The sequence below is a fragment of the Epinephelus moara genome, chromosome 16 (assembly GCF_006386435.1).
Source record: "Epinephelus moara isolate mb chromosome 16, YSFRI_EMoa_1.0, whole genome shotgun sequence".
Lineage (NCBI taxonomy): Eukaryota > Metazoa > Chordata > Actinopteri > Perciformes > Serranidae > Epinephelus > Epinephelus moara.
Window position 1 is genome coordinate 21,938,327 of NC_065521.1, and position 20,624 is coordinate 21,958,950.

The window sequence follows — 20,624 nt, forward strand, 5'->3', positions numbered from 1 at the left end:
TAAAAGCTCTAAATGGCTCAGGACTGGCTTAAACTGCACACTCCCTGTTGTTTTATGTGACTTCAGGTTCACTTGAATCCTCTGCTGCAGGTTTGTTGGACGTTAAACAACCATTGGCATGCGAAAACCGGAGATGCACCTTTTTATATGCAAACTGTGGGAAAGCATTCATCATTACAAGTGTAGGGAAGCAATCTCACTGAGCGTTTAAAGCTTGAAACATAATGAAGATATGTTCCCGTCTCTATTAGTATCTTAATCTCATAACTAATCTTGATGTTATGCTGCTGATTTCATTGTTACTGATTTTACTTTCTGCTTGTTTTGGCTTAATCATTTTTTCATTTTTCATTTTTTTCTGTTCTCATTGTCTCTCCTCATTGTAAAGCACTTGGAGCGTTATTTGTGTGATGGGCGCATTTGTACTAGTTTATTATCATTTTAAAGGAACATTTTTATCAAGTGAAAATCCAGGGGCATTAAAATGTAACAAAGACCAAAATCTTTGCATCAGGTGACAAAAAATCCTCTATTTTATTTAATGTAGGTGGAGCTCTAAAAACACTGGATCCTACTGTACTGTAATTCCCACAATGCAGCTTAACAGTGACTTATATTTAACCATCCATGCCTTGCAAACACCCACTTTTTTTAAGTCCATGGTGCAAATATGTAACACAGCCTTTATGTAAAACAAACAAACAAAGTTTCCAAGCCCTGATAACCCTGATGACATCATCAGGGGGTTACAGGGGGCCACAGACAAAATTTTACAACTGTTCTTTAAGGCTGATACTACCCATTAGGTCACAATATACCTGTATTGATGATAACCCTGATATTTGAAAAATGAAATATTGATTTCATGTTAATAGCACATATATGGTAAAATTGTGTAAATAATCCAAAACTCATTTCCGTTCCTTTGTGTTCTTGCTTTGTCTCCGTCCCCACCTGCCTACACTCATATTTTGAGCATATTGCATCAACCAAAAAAGGGTATAATGCACAATAAACAAAGCTAAGGATGAAACTGACTAACAGCATTATTGTTATTTTAACATTTTCCTTAGATATCACAATAATATCATTTTTGTGAATTCTTTTGGCCACTATAAGAGTGTAGTGAAAATCTGACCCATAACTTTATAATGTTGTTTCATTTATTTGTCCTACTTGTCAGCCCTAAAAAGAAGAAACAGAGAAATGCTGCTTAATAATCTGGGGAATTTAACTCCCTGGAATAAATCTGAGGTGACAAGTCTTGGCGTGATCCTTGATTCAGATCTAAGCTTCAGGTCCCACATTAACAAGGTGACGAAAACATAATTTTTTGCGCCTCAGAAACATCACCAAGGTACGGCCATTTCTAAATGAAAAAGATGCAGAGAAATTGATATATGCCTTTATTGCAAGCTGCCTCAAATACTGTAATGCACTTTTTTCTGGCCTCCAGAAAAAACACCACCGAGAGACTTCATCTCATTCAAAACTCTGCAGCTCAGCTATTAACCAGAACCAAGAGGAGAGAGCACATAAGGCCAGTTGGAGCTGCTCTGCACTGACTTCCTGTTACATCTAGAATTGATTTAAAGCTCCTCCTTGTACACAAAGCCCTACATGGGCTGGGACTGAGCTACACCGCTAACTCCCTTGTTGACTATTTGCCTCCAAGAACACTGTGATCATCTGCTGCTGGTTTATTGGAGGATCCCAGCAACAGCTGGAAGAAGATCGAGGATGCAGCTTTTGTCAATTATGCCCCAAAGCTATGGAGCACACTACCTATGGATATCAGGGAAGCTAGCTCGCTAAATATTCTTATAAGAAAGCTAGACTATCTGTTCACTGTAGACTTTAACTAGCTCTGACTTTGCAGAAACTATCTCTTTTTAACTTTTACTGTCTATTTACGCTTCACACTGCTGCAACTTTATAGTTTTACAACTCTATGATTTTATGAATCACTGAATCCATGTTTTAAACTGTTTTAAATGTCCTTATATATTGAATTGCCTTGTCTGATTTATGTCCATTATGTCTATTTTCATGTGAAGCACCCAGCGCTTATACTGCCCTTATTGTAAAGCACTTTGTGCTGCATTTCTTGTCTGACAGATGCTATATAAAGTGTATTATTATCAACCATTAGTGTAACTATCTCCACTTTTATAAATCATTATTGCATTGCAGCTACCATGTCTGCAGTGTGCTAATCTATGTTTTAAAAAGTGGTGCTACTTTCATATCCAAGCCAAAGCAGGTGATATTGTACCGGCCGCACGAGCACGACAGGTACACAGATCCCATCTACTCACGTTCTTGACGAACGGTGTGGCTCTCCTGGGCCAGCGGAGGTCCACAACCTGCTCGAGTGCAAGCGCTGAGGTGGAAGCGGTAGAGGCTGTCTTCCTCTAAGCCCTGGAGCTGCCACTGGGTGGTGTCAGCCCCAGTGATGTCCGTCTCCTGGGAATCAACCACCTCCAGTGTGGTCTCATTAACTATAGAGGAAGGAGAAAGATGTCAGGTCAGTTCACGGAGCATGAGTGAGCCTCCGACGGACCAACGCAGAGAAAAAAGTCATCACTGTTGGCCCGTGTTGTATGTTAATGGGACACAACTATAAAGAGGGTCAATGGTTGAGGGAGGGGGAAGATGAAGAGATGTCATGCTAGCTCATGCAGAAAGTGAATATAGCAGATACGTGTCGTGACAGGTGAGCTGAGGAGGAATACATTATGAAGAAAGGGGAGAGGAGATGAAAGGGGGAGGTAGAGAGCTCAAGAGGAGCTGGGGGGCGGGTGTAAACAAGTGGCAATGGATAAAAAGATGAGGATAGGGAGAGAGAAGGAGAAAGAACTACAGGAGGAGGAGGAAATTGAGGCGATGTGATGAAGGAAAAGCTGAAAAAACCCTTATGTAAAGGGAAGAAAAAACACAAGAACAGGTGGGAGAAAAAAAACAGAGTGAAGACATAGAAACAAAAGAAAAATTAAACATAAGGCAGACGCAGTAGAAGGAAATCAGAGGAGTAGCAATCACAAGCAGCATAATGTATCACCAAACTTGCATTATAGATCAAAGTACAGTATGTGAGCAGACTGTAGAAAGCAACACAGTTCTCCTGAAACCCCCCACATTGATGTCATTACTTTGCCAATGTTGAAATGCAGGTGAGAACTGAATGTGTGCCAAGCCTGCGGTGCCGCTTCGGAAAATTGATGTTTGTTTGCAGCGCGGCATACAGGATATTTCATGTGTTTGTGAACACCGTCAGAAATATTCATTGACTAATTACGCAGCAGTTTCATTTCAACAGGATGTGCATGTACTGTATTATGGAATGTAAAATTTAATATCGGAATTAACAGAAAACAAAATTTGAAATAAGCTGGAGTTACTTGGTGAATCAATTCAACTGGGAAAAGAAAAAACCTCCAACACCCACGGACTGCATTGTGTGGGTATATCTGTGTAAAGTCTGACATCTGATATGGGAAAAAGCAGAGAGGAGAGGGGGACAGAGTGTATTGAAGAGCTGGCCAGACTCCGTGGGTGCTGGTGGAGGCGGCAAAGGGCTGTCTCTGCCTTCACATTTTACACAAAAGATTTCAGAAATGTCAGCCAACGAGAGTGTAGGCTTTGAAAACACAGAGAGCGTAATGAAAGCCCCTCACTCACTTTTTCACCCTAACTGTTCTCAAGCATAAAGGTGTTCTTTATTTTTTATTTTTATTTTTTTTTAATTTCTCGCAAGACGAAATGCTTCTCGGTGATAAATGCCAAAGAAATTTGTATAAGAGGCACAAACAGCACTGACTGAAATGATCTTTTTGGAAGAGAACCTGCAATCCAGGAGGATACCAGATAAGAAACACTGAGGAAACTGTCAAACTACAATCTGAAGTGGCCTGTACTGTTGTGCTGCTGCAGACCATTGTGGAGCGTTCTGTGTTAAACAGTGCAACCTAGTGTCTGGTATGGTAACACAAAAGAGGAGAGGGGAAATGGGGGGTAGATGAATGTGCATGTTGTATGTTTTCAGGTTTATTAAATGGGCATTAAACCTTCAGACTCAAAGATAAACTGTCGTATCCCACATCCACCCACTCCACACTTCCTCCCCTCCGACTTGATCTTCCTTCACCTACTCGCACTGCAGCTACACTCCTGCTTACACTTCGCCCACAGCGCCTCACACTACAGACAAAGCAGAGCTGCAGCAAAAGAGAAATCTATTAATGAAAAACCTTGCGTAGGGCCAAAGGTCTACGCTGTGTGAGCCACTGAGTAATTAGTCAAACACTGTTGTGTGTGCACTGTACGTACTGAGGTGGTGCTGCAGGACATAGCCGGTGAGGATGCCGTTTGTCTGCAGCGGTGGGCCCCATACCAGCAAAATGGAGTCTGTCTGGGCGTTGGAGGCGGTCAGGATGGGCACTTGCTCAGGAACTATGAAAATGACAATAATGTTAATGCATCTACTGTGTCGACATATTTATTTATCATGAGGTGGTTAAATATTACATCACAGTGCCAGTCTGTTTTTGGCCAACAAGTTAAGATTTCTATGTCTCATTTTGAGTGTCTTTATGTTTGATGTTTATCTCTGCTTTAAGCTCTCTTATCTTATTTGTTAAAGAGATAAAACACACACTGATGTAGTGTATGACAGTTTGGTTTTTTTTAAGCAGCTTTGTCATTTCACAGCTTTAACACTGAGCAGCCTTTGAAAAGTGTTTTCATTGGAAACTATCTTTGACAACTTCTTCTCTGTCTCCTTGTCTTAAAACTAAATGCTGTCTTGCAGTCACTTTATTTCATTCATTAATTTATGTGTCTCAAATTCTTCAAAAAAGCACCTAATTTAAAAAGAAATTTTGAGTTTATCTGATTGCAATTACAAAATCAATTTAAACATGCTTAATTCTTTGGTAAATACCTTTCTCTGTAATTTATTTAGCTTGACATTCAAACAAAATATGCAGTTATCATTACAGAGGTTACAGATCTTCTGGTTTCTAACCAGCCCTTTATATTTTCTAAAATTATATACAGCCTGTCTGTACGTTTGGTTGTCATGCAGCAGATACTCCTACAGTTTGCATGCACGGTTTGCATGACCTGATCCTTCAGCCTCTGTTCAACATTTTATTTCAGACAGCTGATGTTGCGGCACTTTTGTGTGAACCAGAGGTGAGACAAACCACAGTCATCCAGTATCTGCTTAACATGCAAGACCCATGGTGACACATATACACCCGTAGTATGCAGGCTGAGCAAATAGTCTTACATTACTCAGCTGAGTTTAGTTGCTTTATCTTCTACCAGTCTCCCCGAAAAACCAAATAATTCACTCTCGGACATACTTTAAAACACATAGAGAATAATTAATTTAATAATCAATTAGTTAAAATTTGTGTCAATATTTTTTTTTCTACAAAAAGTTGAAAGTTTGACTACTGAACACAACCAAAAAGTCCATTCTCAGTATATGTGCATCAGAGGTTTCAAGTGTCCGCATCACATGTCTGTTAGTTGCATGCTGGACCACACTTGATTTCCAAAGTATGTGATGTCACAAATCATGCTTGTAGGTACACACCTTAAAGGAAATGGCCACTTTAGAATGAAAATACAGACAGTACTTACTCACCCTCATGTCGACAAGAAGTCCAGTGTAGTTTTTTTAATCCACAAAACTCATTTGGGGTATTGGAGGATAACAGCTAGCGGAGTTTTATTACATTTTCAAAATATGGGTTCCATGCACTTCACGTGTAGCTGTTATTCCGCCTAACTGTTATCCTCCGATACCCCGAACGAGTTTTGTGGATTAAAAAACTACACTGGACTTCTTGTCAGCATGAGGGTCAGTAAGTACTGTCTGTATTTTCATTCTAAAGTGGCCATTTCCTTTAAATTCAGATTTAAGGTGAGCACAGAAACATTTTCCACATTAAGCAGATGAATGTGAAAACAGTCAAAACATCCTTCTGGTTTTAAACTCTGCACATTTATTATGCTCAAACCTCCAGGTGAAGTAACAATTAGCAAAACACATTTTTGTAAATGAAATGTGTGCTTTTGTTAGAATTCATTGTTTCACTGAGGGCATCACTTTAAAGGTAAAACATGCCACATTTTCCTAAAACAATCATGTATAGACTCATATAAATGTAATCCCTCTCAGTAATCACTTGTGGCCCACTAGCAGTAGTGTAGTGGTGGGTACAGCAGGTATACACTGCACACCCACACCTCTTTTTCTGGCTGTCTACAGTGAACCCACCTTTCAGCCAAAAAGCCATTTGAATATAGAGCAGAGCATACACACATCCTCCTGGGTAACCTTCCCATCTACTAAGCAGGGTACCTACCTAATCCAGGGTTCTCATACATTTTCATTGACAAAATTTCAAAACTTTTCTATGACTTTTCAAGGACCCTTGATTTTTTTTTCTTGGTAAATTTCCCAGGCGTTTTTTTCCATAGCTTATCAAAAACTTTCAATGATTTTTACTAATTCCATGACTTTTCCAGGTTTTCCATGACCGTGGGAACCCTGCCAATCAACTACCACCACACTACTGCACACTAGAAGTGTGTGATGGTGTATTTATCTGCAGAGACTCTGACCTCTGCCTGAATTTTTTTTTCTCTTATCTTGCTGTTCAGAACGTTCCTGGACACAGCGCTCAGGTGAGGTCGGGACTTAATGACAAGGTAGCGACCAGATGCCAGACCGTAAGTATTTTTTTTTTCTACTTGGCACGAGTATTTAAAGATGTATGAGGAGCACCCATATGTTGTGTGCTGTATGTTTGTGTCACCTCACCTCCCTCTGACGTGTTGAAGGTGACCGGGTCACTGTTGGGCCCGTTGCCCTTCTTGTTAAAAACGTTGACAGTGAGCCTGTACTCAGAGAAAGGTTCCAGACCCGGCACGATGGCATGAGTCCTCTTCCCAGGAAAAGACAGGGAGTGGCGCTCATCTAAAATCTTGTTGGGATTCAGCAAACTTCGTTTCCTCAACCACTGAACCTGGGAGAGGGGAGTAATGGAAATGCTGATGAGGAGCGAGTCTGAACAGAGACCACAATGAGGAGGGAGGGAAGAAAGAGACAGAGTAGGACAGAACAGTGAAAATAGAACATGTTGAGGAGGAGCAATTAATGCCTGGTCCCCCCTTTAATGAGGCAGCTATCTGAAATCAGACATCACATATGAACTATGAATCTGAGGTGTAGCTTTGTATATCAATCACCTCAAGTGACAGCGTGTTACAGAGGAGCTGCTACGCACGATCACGTTGTCAGTGTCAGGCTGTTAACCACTGTCACACCTACATACATTTAATGATAACAGCTACACAGGTGACACAATGGAGTTAAGGGAAAATGTGCCATGATTTCTAAAGGTACCTATTATATCATATAACCACATTTAAGTGCACCTTTAAATTGAATTATGTACATGAAAATTGTTTCTAAAATTATACATCAATGAAATGATACATCTGTCTTGTCATATTCCTTCGACTACTTTTCTCAGATGCCGCTGTGAGCACATGCACGGATCTCATCGTTGAGTTCATCAGGTGGTGCGCTGCTGTTTCTTAGCAGACTAATGACAAAATCATTCCACCAGAAAAGATGTATCGTTCAGAAAAGGGACATTAACGGACTTTGAAATACAGAAACGCATCGGGTTGGGTGAACCTCACAATGTACGACAATTTCCGGGAATAAACTTTCTCTGTGTGCTCATTACTATAATGACTATATCACTACCAGCTATACATTTGTCATACTGAGCAGACATATCTTTATTGCTTTATGCTTTACAGGCAATGACAATGTGTCACCCGCATGTCCTGTTCACCTATATAATCAGCATTACATAGTCAGGCTGTTATGGAAGCTTTGCTTTTAAAGATATTTCTATCAGGGCTGGCTCTGGGATATATAGCACCTAAAAATGGAGAATATATAGCACCTAAAAATGGAGAATATATAGCACCTAAAAATGGAGAATATTCACAGTTGTGGAATCAGCTCTATCCTGCCTATTAAAACATTGCACTTACAGTATTTGGTTGAAAAGAGCACTTATAAAAGACAAAAAGTGAAAGTGAGTGGTGTCTGTTTCCTGGGGAGCTGTCTTTGGATATGACACACTGACGACAGGTGAGTGAAAAGGGGTAAAGACTGATCTAATTGGACTCTAATTACCTCTTTGTACCTGCTGCCCTCAAAAGTCTTCATCTATACAACATAGTCTGAAAGAAATCAGGTTTCCAGACCATGAAAACTTACATCGTAGCCCCCGAGATGACCTCGCACTGTGGCAGGTGGAGCCGGGGTCCAGCTTACTCTCAGAACAGTGGTGTTGATTACTTCCACTGCTATGTCCCGTGGTGCTGCAGTCGGGACTAAACAACATATAGAGGAAGGTCAGGAATACAGACATGCTTCAAACAACAGGCTCCCTTTGCAGAGACACTTCCATAAAGCATGTATAAAGAAAATAAAATGAAAACCTGTTTGCAGAGACAGTTATTGGAATATCAAAATGACCCTGCTGTGCAAAAACGGCCTGCTTCGAAGGTCTGAGCTGTTTTGTTAAAGGCAGAACAGGTCATTCTTTTGGTTAAGGCTGTGCCTAAAATAATCTGTTGCTGGTTATGGTGGTAAATAAAAACAGTTATGTTGGTAGATCAGCACAAATGTGCACAAATACACACTCAGCTGGACACCAAATGAGGCAGCATCAATTTTTTTCCTTCCTCTTTCAGCAAGGACAAATACAATACCAAACATGAAATAAAAAGGCTCTCAATATTTTCTGCTCTACATGTGACTGCACTGGAAGTAGGGAGGGATAGAAGCACAGCAGACACTAGAGAGAGAAGCAGTTATTGTGCTTCAGTAGGCCTACAGCGAAAAGTGTGTCGTGATCTGTCAAATCTCCCACAGCTTCTGAGACAGAAGTGGAAATTTGACATCCCTCTGCTCTACAAAGGTTATCTGCCACCTGCTGGATTCAGCAAAGGTGTTTCTTTTTTTTTTTTTGCTTTTGCAGAGGGGAGGAAAAGTCACTACTGCACACCTGCACGGGGTTAAAAACCATGGGCAAAAGGAAAAAAGGAAAGAACTTAACCTGACACATTTTCCCGCAGACAATGCCAAAAGACGACTGAAGACAGGGTGGGATACGATAACACAAGAAGTTCACAGTAAGTCACAGGCAAAGCAACACCTACATGTGCAAGTTCAGCCTTAGGATACATTTTAATGAAACAGAGAAGTGAGTTGCATTAAAATTGAAATAATCTTTAATTTAATAAATTAATGACATGCAAATATACAGTAGAAGAAGTATTACGTCTGTAACTCACCATCTTCTCCAGAGTAACCAGTAACCACTTTAGGATCAGGTCCCCAGCCGTAACTGTTCCTGCTCTGTATTTTGATCTCGTAGGGGACAAACGTGGACGTGTTTCTCACGACAAAGGAGTGCCTTTTGACCAGATGCTCCCTCCAGACATCCTCCACCCCCAGTTTCCTGTAGCTCACCTTGTACTCGAGGCCTGGACCATTCTGTTCAATAGGCAGCAGCGGCTACAACAGGAGAGTGTACTGATGACTAAGAAATCTAAAGGAATGCTTCCATACTATATTGGTCTCCAGTGCACAATCTTGTAGATTGATGTGCTCTTTCTCTTACCTCCCAGCTAATGTCCATTTGATGAGGAAGATGGCCTTGAATTCTGATGTTTTCCGGGTTTCTTTCAGGAGCTTTAAAGAGAAGTTGTGTAATCGTGCATTTATTAATGAAAAAATATCACGAAGAAATTCATCTTACTATTTTTTCTAAAATGCAAATCTATGAAGCCTTGTATATAGTTTATTGCTCACTTATACTTCGACATACACTGATCAGCCAAAACATTAAAACCATTGGTGGGTGACGTGAACAGCATTGATCATCTTGTTACAGTGCAATATTTCATTGGGAAACCTTGGGTCCTTGCATTCACCCACCCGAAAACCGTTGCAGCTGCCACACCATGAAAACTGCTCAGGAATGACGCGAGGAACGGGACAAAGAGCTCAAGATGTTGACCTGGCCTCCATAGTCCCCAGATCCCAATCTGATCGAACATTTGAGGGACGTGCTGGTACCCCAGAGGTACCCACAGTGGACCGGACTTGGCTCTGACCTGTCAAGGCATGAACACAGGACCTCTGAGGGGTGTCCTATAGTGTCAGGCATCAGGGCATTAGCTTTAGTTTTTTGAGTCCTGTGGGATCGGATCCTGAGCAGTTTTTGTGGTGTGGGATGGCGCGCTGTCCTGCTGGGGGCCACCGCTACTGGGGAGTGCCACTGCCATGGAGGGGGTACCTGGTCTGCACTGGTGTTTAGGTGGGTGGAGCATGTCTGGTGGCAACCACATAAATGTTAGAGCCAATGGTTTCCCACCAGAACATGGCATTGTAACAAGATGATCAATGCTGATCACTTCACTTGTCTGTGATTTTAATGTTTTGGCTGATCGGTGTATATCTTGTGTGGAACTGTGAGGGTCGACCTTTAAAAATGACTACAAATTCAATAGTCTGCCTAAGAAAACGAGTCATACGTGTTAATAATAAGGCTGTTTCTGTGATGACTGAATAAAATACTATACTATACAACACAAATGCATATGTTCAGATACAACAGACTCTTTGGCAATTGCACCGCAAGTATCCTCATTTCATGCACAAGCAGATTCAAATGAGAGCCAAGATTAAGCAACAACATGTGCTGAAGCGAACACTTGGCAACTTTAAGGGTGTCTAAGACCCAAAAATATCCACACCCCCTACTGCTACCAAGTCCTGTGGCCAAAGGCTGGCCTCTTTCCACACAGCAACTCCGTGCACATTTCAAAAGAAATGCTAAAACTTTGCGTGCTCTCACAATCACCAGATAACCACAGCAGAACATGTTAATTAAAGGGAGCGAGCCTCACCAGCAGGGGGTGTTTTGTATCTCTCAGTGGGCTCACTGGGGGGTCCAGGTCCAACAGCATTAACAGCATACACTCTGAACTGGTAGTTAAGGTGTCCATGTAGTGCCAGCTCGGCTGTTGCCTGGTTACCGGGGACTTTCTGGAGCTCCTTCCACCTGCCGGGCTCCCATTGACTCTCCTCGAACTCCACTATAAATTCTGTGCTCATGGAGGAGACAGGAGATGCACATATTCAGTCATCAGCATACCACTGATGATGATTTCTATCTGAGAGTTAGAAGAGAGTGGTGTTGTAAAAAATATCTATTTATCGAAACATATTGTTTCTGAATATTTGAAACAGTTTCAACACTCATTTTCCACAGAGTCAATACCCCGGTAACAGCTGTGTGTTCTCACTCTCTCCCATTGTTAATATTTACTGCAGTCATGCTGCTGCTCTCTGCTAGTAACAAAGAAAAGAAAAGTCACTGTTGTCATAATATCGCCCAGCAATATTTATCTTTTAATACATTTTTTATTCTGTGCCCTAAAGGTTAATTTCTCTTTTCTATTAGAAATGGTGTCAAATATTGTATTTTTCAAGGAACTGTATCAAAGTTAGAAATTCCAGTATTGCGATAACAGTAAAGAGAGGACTCTCAGATCCGTGCTTGGAGTACAAAGCTAAAGTCAGGGGCTTTTAGGTTAGCTTAGCAAACACCTTAAGGGGTGGGCAGATTTTTTTAACCTTTCTTTCCCCTTTCTAACAACCTTCATGCAAAGCTTATTCTCGTCTCCAGGTTTGTGCTGAATGTACAGACACGAGAGCGATATTGATCTCATCTAACTCTTTAGAAAAAATGTGAAATTCCCGAAAACAATATTGTGAAAGGCTCATGGTGATTATTCTGCAGACAATTATCACCTGAATCTGCAGCTCCACTCAGTTTAACAGAGCTTTAAAATAAGTTTCAGCTCATAGTTTAGCTGTCCGGCCCATAATATTAATGTTCTGATGCACTCTCACCACTCTCATGGTGTCACCTTTGGCCACAGCAAGCAGCTGTGGACAAGCTAAAAAGCTCTAAAAACTCACTGTGCGCTACCTGCTCAGCAACAAACAGCAGACAAGCACAGTTAGCAACTAGAGGGTAAACATAGCAGAGCATTTAGCAGCTAAAGATACAGATATTTCCCTCTGGAGTTGGTAGAGACCAAAAACAGAGCTAAAAGACTGAATATTGGACAGGTGGCCAGAAACACGACTGTAAATTAATGATAATTTAGCTCTGTAACTGGATGGGTAAATAAGCAGCTGTTGGCTAATAAATCTGCCATCTCAACTTAATGCTGCATTCAGGCGCTCCTCGGATGGTCCCATTTCACATGTTGGGAAGTCATTTTTTCTGACTCTGTGCATTCATGAGCTTTTTTTTTTTTTAAAGATATTTTTTCTGGCATTTTTAAGCCTTTAATTGATAGGACAGATGAGCGTGAGGGGGGGGGAGAGAGAGGGAGTGACATGCAGCAAAGGGCCACAGGCTGGAGTCGAACCCGGGCCGCTGCGGCAACAGCCCTGTACATGGGGCGCCTGCTCTACCACTAAGCCACCGACGCCCCATTTCATGAGCTTTTTAAGTAGTAACGTGGAAGCAACATGGATGCTACTAAAAAGGTGAGTTGTATTTAATTGAGCGTTCAACATCCCAGTGAAGATTTGTGTTGCTATCTAAGTACGCTGAAGCAGTTAGAAGCTTTATGCTACAGTGGTATTTTTGCCCCAGACTTGTTGCTGCACCAGTAACCTACAATCCCTAAAACCACTAAAATATTGCTTTACCCAACTTGGTATCAGATTTAATGCTAATGAATATTTTTTCTGATTAATCTGGGTCACTCTACAAGGACAATAACTAACAGTTACAACCTAATGCCATATTACAAATTACGTGAGTAAAGAATTATATGCAATAAAAGTTTCTCAACATCAACCAAATATTTACTTCTGTATGCCATGTTTCTGCATAACATGACATGATCTTGGCAAGCCATGTACCAATATTTTCGCCTACATAACGAGTTGTTCCAACTTGTTCCAACTTGATGGGATGTTCAGTTTACCTGGTGGGAAACTCATTTGTCTGATTATTTCGACACCGCATGTAATACGGATTACTGTAATTTCATTATGCTGATCTGTGCACACGACATCTATTGCACGTCTTTCCGTCCTGGAAGAGGGATCCCTCCTCAGTTGCTCTTCCTGAGGTTTCTACCTTTTTTCCCTGTTAAAGGTGTTTTTCGGGGAAGTTTTTCCCTACCTACTGTGAGGGTCCAACCACAGGGCAATGTCGCGTGCTGTGAAGCCCTCTGAGTCAAACTGTGGTTTGTGAATTTGGGCTTTGTAAATAAAATTGAACTGAACATGACTGCAGAGTAAAAGGTTCTATGTCTGTGATGTTCACAACTTGTTTCAGCTGCCCCCAAGTGGCCAAAGATTAATCATTATTCTAATTTTTGCCAAAAATTCCCAAAAGCATGTAATGCAATTGTCCCTGAAATGACAGATGTGTAATTTCGTCATGCCTCACTACATTTGTAAATGTGATGAAAATTACAATCATTCCTCAGTGTCTAAAATCTCAGTTCACTACTTGCTAAATGAAAAAAAAAGACTGTTTATCATGTGGGAATAATAAACGTGTAAACAAGGGAATGGTTTCAGGCACAGCCATGGCTTTTGGCAATTTCCATGGCAAATTAACAATATTAAATTAATATTTCCACACACACATCCACCTGGTGCTGAGCCAAAATGATCCACAGATATCGTTTAGAAGAGAGCTGGCCCCACAACTGATGTCTGTGGCTCCAAGATGTTTAATTAAACAAATAAAATGACTGCACATTTCAGCCTAACAAAGGATATTCTTCGCGCCTGTCTGTTGTAATTTCTGATCAGAGACAACACACATCAAAGCTAATAAACACTACAAGGACACATTTACCAACTGATGTGAATTCTTATCATCGCTACGTTCCAAAAATAAATGAGTCCCTTTTTGAAGAATAAATGAGACACAAGCTTCCCTGCCAAGATCCTCAGCACTTCACAGCTATTTGCAGCCTTTGCTTGTTAAAGAACTTTAGTTAGCACTCAACAGTGATCACAGCAGCAGATTCTGTTAACTCTCAGAGGAGACATGGCAACTGTAGAGTATCTGAATTAGGACTTGCATCAAAGAACAACTGGAATCAAGTTTTTACAGTTGCAGAGTGATACAGTTCAACCTATTTCTGTGTGAGAGCTTTTATCCACACAGCAGTCACTGAGCAACATCAGCTGGAAGTGCCAGGCCGCTGGGCAGTGTGCATGTAAATACTTTGTTTATGTGCTATTATCTTTATACTACAATGTTATACTGTCTCCATGGTAAGTGAAGAAAAACTTCCTGTTGTGGTTGAGCAATAAAGTTGGAATCTATTCTGTCCTATTATATTCTATTGTATTTGGTCATCCTGGGTGTGTCATAGGGACGGCCACAGTTGGCAAGGGCCCACACGCCTAATGTCCTCACTAATTATTTTGAATTTACATCATAATTACAAAGTAATTACATCATTGTGTTGGCTGCAAACTTAAGTAACAGTCAACTAACAACTAACAGTCACAACAGTACACAGTTAGACAAGCAACTGCTGATGATCTCTGAGTAAATGTTTCTTTGTTACGTTATCTAGCACTACTATCATGTCTTTCAGACTTCAGGGGCCATATTCACAAAGCTTCTTCATGCTAAGAGTTGCTCCTAGTGATGGAAATTCTTAAAATTGTGACGTTTTCTAAAAATTTCCCCTTAAAATTGAGATTAGAGCCTAGTAAAGATAAAAGTTATTCACAGAGTTAGCCCTGTTAGCCCTCAAAAGAGCTCCTAAGGTGAAAAACTGTTAGGAGCAGGCAGGAGGAACTTTTAAGAGGCTTAAGAGTTTCTTAAGCAGAGAAGAAAATGGTGGAAACACAACTGGGTCGGAGGAGTATTCTCCAAACACTGGATAATTGTGAGTAAATGAAATGCAACCGATTAGATGGTGCAGTAATAATGTTTGTGGTTGATCTCATTAGGGATACACACACATTTCCAACCCAACAAAATAACGCTATAACGCCAGAAACAAAATAATCACAACACTAAGATACGTGGAAAACTGGAATTAATGCAACAGTGCAGCAGTGATGACTTGATCACACTAACAAAAAGACAACACTTTCAGTCTCATATTGTGATGCNCATTTCCAACCCAACAAAATAACGCTATAACGCCAGAAACAAAATAATCACAACACTAAGATACGTGGAAAACTGGAATTAATGCAACAGTGCAGCAGTGATGACTTGATCACACTAACAAAAAGACAACACTTTCAGTCTCATATTGTGATGCAGTTCATTTCATTTCCACTGGGTGTCCACACCCTGCAGGCTCACAAAAGGGTGTGTCTGTGACAACCAATCACATCTGTCAAAACAAAGCCTCATACCTCGAAACAGGGTCAACCACACCTCCTCACTAAGGTAAAAGTTTCTGTCCCTTCCCTGCTCAGAGGTGCTCTGACAACTTTCCGAAATCACTCCTAAGCTTAGCCCCAGATGTTCTATTTTTTTCTGCATTAACGTCTACCTGTTACAGAGCTGTTGTGATCACTTCCAGGTACCCAAGTCAGGCTAATGTTTCTCGGACTCTCAAGGTCAGATATCTTCACTTTTTGGGGGGCATCGGGAACATCTGCAACAACAAGAAAAATACATACTGTAACATTAGATGCTCAATAGCAGCTGTCAATTTAATATCCAAAACACCTGGTGGGGTTTAAACACTCTGAATGTTTAATCAATAATTATTTATGTTCTATATTTTTAAAAGAAAAGAAAAATAACATCTTACCGAGCACGGTGAAAAGTGCAGTGGCGCTGTCCTCATCTAGGCTGGTTCTAGCAATGCATGTGTATACTCCCTGATCGCTCAGGTTCACATTCATGATCTGCAGCATGTCATCGTCCACAGCGTATCTGAACACATGGGCACATTAGTTAGTACATAGCTGGAATATGATTTCAATCAACCATAAATGAGCATATACAGTGTGCCAAAGCTGCACCATCCTGCACACATTGTTATTGATTTTAATAATGGGAAAAAAATACTAATGACGAGATAGATAAAAATATAGCATCCTTGGCAGTAATCAGTCAGTTCATCAAAGGGGCTCTATGCGATACTGAGAGTGTATGAGTTGCTTGGACACAGTTCTCAATACGGAGGTGGCTGAGCTGGCTGCCAGCAGCTAACAGTGTCACCTGCATTAACAGTACTTAACTATGGCAGCAGTGCAGACAGAGCTGCGTTAAGTGGTGGGAACCAGAGGGTGGGCAGATATCAGCGGTGACCACCATATGAATATGAGCTAGCCAGTCGGATACACAAACCAGACTCACATGCACTAACACACACACAGGTTGCGTGACTTCTCTGCTCAGGACACTGTCACTACACTATGCCTTTATAAAGCAAATAGTTTCTGCTGCCAATTTTCAAAATGTCGCATATAGATCCTTTCATCATGACATCAGTGACAGACGCATTCATGCGCTGCGCTGCCGGACCGGCTACCACAACAAACCACAGATTAGCTCTGATTACAACACACACAGAGGGAGCGTGACTTCATCCTCTGTTCAGGACGCCATTACTCCACTATATCTTTACATAGCAAACAGTGGTTATTGCTACTGTATTGATGCCTTTAATGTTGCATACAGAACCTTTAAGCAGACAGAAGCCCAGCAGAATCCCCTGTCTTTGACCCTCTACTGAGCAGGATAAGGCACTAAGCTTTTGGGACTTTTCATGCATTATTTCTTCCTTATCACTGCATAGAGATAAAGACACTGAGCAAAACCATCTAACACAAAAACACACCTTTAAACGGAAGGAAAAAACTATCATACCACAGCCACCTACCTGGAATTTCCCTCAAAGGAAAGTGGGATCTCCTCACCATCCTTCCTCCACACCACCTCAAAGCTACCCCGCAGGCTTTTATCATACTCTGCCTGGCACATCAACTGGGCTGTGGTCCCACTGACGATCTGCATGTCCTGAGGTGGAAACACTATTTTTGTAGGGTCTAAAGATTAAAAAAAAAACAAAAAAACCACATACATTAAGCAGATAAGATAATGTTATTTGTCTTGTTAGGCTGCGGCCAGACAAAATAATTATTCATAATTCCTGCATGCCTCAAATAAGATGTGAATATTTGAATTGAGCCAAATTATTTACTGTATAAATGAGCCTCTCTCGTGGTAACTGCCTCTTTGATTTGTGAAATGAGTAATCAAAATGGAAATGTAATGATATTGCTCAATACATTTGCTCGGTGATTTGCATTTATGAAATGTCCATGGAAAAAAAGATTTCTAAATATGTTCCCCCACATTATTATTTATGCTGCATCTCTTCACAACATCAATGAGAGATGAATTTCAAGTCTAGATGCTGAGATATTTATTGGCTGTTCAGCACGAGCATGTTTCAAAGGACCAAACAGAGACAGACCACCTGGTTTTTAACTACGTGATCAATCACTGCAGTGTGTTGAAAAAAAAGAAGTATTCAGCCTTTCAGCTGTTAAACTGAAGCCAAAGCCTTCTATTGAACAACTAAACAAGAACAACTTTTCCTCCAACCCTCGTCTAGCCGAGCAGATAGAAAGGTTTTAAAACTGTTTGTCGTTTGGGTAAGCTGGCCCTTGAATAATGATTAATGAATAATCGTGTGCAGGGACAAGTATTACCGCTGCTGCTTAAAGAAAGCACTCATCGTGTTGCTGAGATACCTTTCACATCCAGCACAGCAGTGACGGCCGACTTGCCCTCCGCATTAGAGGCAACACACACGTATTTCCCACTGTCGTTTTTCTCTGCACTGATGATTCGCAAAGATCCGCCCAGAGCAAAAAATCGCTCCCCCTCGATGGTTTCTGGAGACTCGTCTCTGGCCCTGGGAGAGAAAGTTTTCACACCTACTTTAGCACGTGTGTACAAGTTATCCGACAGCAGGAGTACAAACTGAGCTTGCCAATTAAGGTGCAACAATTTCAGTCTGAGTTTTTAACAACCAAGTATGGTAGTATCAAATTTGAGCCATGTAAATGATGCCTGTTTAATTTTCACAATTTCAGGGAAGGATTTTATAGTAAATCATCTTCAGGATATTATTTTGCTGTAATTATTTTTTTCCTCTGAATTTGAATTTAATTGGAATTAAATTTTTGCTAACTCCTTTACAAAAAGTGTGTCATCATCTAATAGAATAAGAAGATTGAAGTATCTTAATATTCTGAGTGTCTTCACAAAGTTAAGAGTGTTTTGTCATTAACTGTCTGAGATCCCATTTCCTCTCTGTAGAAGTGTAGCAGAGCTGCAGTGATAGCTAATAGGTTTAATTAGCCCAAGCTCAAGGAACGGAAGAGGATGATCTCATTAAACAGACATAAATGTCAACATCTAAGTCATGCAGACAACTGAAGCAGTGTGGGATTGTGGGATCTGGTTTATTTTTCAGTGAACTGTTATCTGAGGAAAACATCACACTGAATGGAGGTGTGAAGTTCCTCTGTTTTAACATCATGTGTAAAAATGTTGTGAAACTTCTCACTGACGCATGTCACCCAGACTAATATACCTGTTCTTCCTGGTAATCACTTACCAGAAGATGGTGGGTGGTGGAGAGCCAAAAACACTGCAGTTCATGGTGATGTTCCCTCCTAGCACTACAGCGTACTCTTGGTAGTCCCCTGTCAGTATCCGAGGAGCCATATCTACGGGCGAGGGGGAGGGAGGAGAGATTATAGCTGCTCAAATGTCAAGTCGCTACCCATGAGAATTTTTTCACAAGAAATAGGAACTGAAGAGCAGATGACTGAAAACACAGATATAATTCAGATGCAGGCACAAGCATCACACCTCTTGTAACACTTCAGGAAATGTAAGATTTCTTATAGAGCTCAAGTGCCAAAATAAGAAAACCTCCTTCAAAATCCCATTGACATTTGTAAAAGTGCAAATTGCTAAAAATCTAGGAACATAAAGGTGCTCAACGGTATGTTGTGTCTTCAGTTCATGTCTAGATATATAATTGTTTATTTAATATTACTGTTTTTAGCAGACTAACTCGCATTAACCAAGTGACCAAATATGTCTGTCAGTATGAAGTAATTCTGGTTCGCAAAAATGCCAAATATTGGCTAGTTCAATCCACTTAAATGTGAATAAGTGCTGTTTTTTAAGTCTTCTGTGATTGTAAACTTAATATCTTTGAGCTTTGGACCACTGATTGGACAATACAAGCAATCTTAATATGCAAACGTTGGCTCTGGGAAATTGTGATGAGCTTTTTTTAAACAACTAATTAACAATTAAACAATACATTAATTCAGTGGTTCCCAACTGGTGGGTCATGGTCCAAAAGTGGGTCATGGGTCCATTCTGAATGGGCCGCAAGTGACTAGGGAATGTGTCGAGTTTGTGAAAAACACACTTTATTTTGAAGTACAGTGGATTTCTAGCACGGAGCTTTTAATTTGAAGTGTTTCTTGCTGTAGAATGAGTGAATAAGTGACAGTTACTTCATAGAGGCAACAAATTTGCTTGGCGACAAATGCATATATGACGCTGAAAATAATAAAATGTGTGGACCTTGAACCAATGACTGAGGAGACATCTGGCCCCCGTGGCTGGACCAGTTGGGAACCACTGCATTGATTGGCTATAAATAATAACAGCAAGACAGAGATGACAGAACTGTATGGTAGAGATTACTGCTAAAATGTTAGAAAAATGATGAATGGAGATTCTTTGTGGATATCATGAAAAACAACTGTGTCATGATGGCAGAAGCATCGCTGCAGTGTTGACAAATTTTCCAGGGAGTTGTAGTTTTTTTTGTACGCAAAAAAAATTCTCATAAACTATTTCATTTAGGGGTGTCGGTAGCTTAGTGGATAGTGCCGGCGCCCCATGTACAGAGGTGAAGCTTCACTGCAGCGGTTGCGAGCTCGACTCCGGCTTGCAACCCTTTGCTGCACCTCGCCCCCGCCCCCACTCTCTCTGTCTGGCCATTTCACACTGTCCTGTACATTAAAGGCAAGAAGCCCCAAAATATTATCTTTAACAAAAAAAAAAAATCATTTGTGGGATTTAATATTCAAAAGTTTTTCAAGAATGTTTGGACAGCTGGTTGCCCCATCTATGTCCATGGCTATATTTGAAGTAACTCCTCTAGATGTTAACGTAAGTAGAGCCCACACTGACATTATTTCTTTTTGCTGACTTCAGGCCAGAAGGCTCATCCTGTCTAAACTGAAGGACTCTTCACCTCTAACATAGGACATTGGATTAAAGGGCCAGTGTGTAAAATGGGTTGAAAACAGTGACATCAGTGGTCAAATTCTAGATTGCAGGGCTCACTCGCTCACCCCTCCCGTCAGGTAAATGACGGTGGCCTCGTAGGGACAAAAAGCCTTGCGCACGAGTTTTTCAGGAGTAGGTCTATCTAGCGAC

General features: G+C 40.9%; 1 protein-coding gene across 11 annotated transcripts in view; it reads right to left on the reverse strand.

Moving 5' to 3' along the window:
* Positions 1–20,624, reverse strand: part of LOC126403202 (neural cell adhesion molecule L1-like protein) — a 77,122-nt gene that overhangs the window by 21,080 nt on the left and 35,418 nt on the right. For 8 of the 11 annotated variants that reach the window (XM_050065728.1, XM_050065725.1, XM_050065729.1 and 5 more), the window contains exons 12-24: positions 18,772–18,883; positions 17,900–18,063; positions 17,023–17,188; positions 15,946–16,070; positions 15,682–15,786; positions 11,020–11,217; positions 9,729–9,799; positions 9,400–9,622; positions 9,162–9,197; positions 8,318–8,433; positions 6,839–7,043; positions 4,330–4,452; positions 2,319–2,501 (exon numbers count right to left, since the gene is read on the reverse strand). In XM_050065728.1, the coding sequence (XP_049921685.1) occupies positions 2,319–2,501; positions 4,330–4,452; positions 6,839–7,043; positions 8,318–8,433; positions 9,162–9,197; positions 9,400–9,622; positions 9,729–9,799; positions 11,020–11,217; positions 15,682–15,786; positions 15,946–16,070; positions 17,023–17,188; positions 17,900–18,063; positions 18,772–18,883 (1,827 nt within the window). The remainder of the gene's footprint in view (positions 1–2,318; positions 2,502–4,329; positions 4,453–6,838; positions 7,044–8,317; positions 8,434–9,161; positions 9,198–9,399; positions 9,623–9,728; positions 9,800–11,019; positions 11,218–15,681; positions 15,787–15,945; positions 16,071–17,022; positions 17,189–17,899; positions 18,064–18,771; positions 18,884–20,624) is intronic. The other 3 variants (XM_050065738.1, XM_050065727.1, XM_050065730.1) reach the window with 1 other exon arrangement.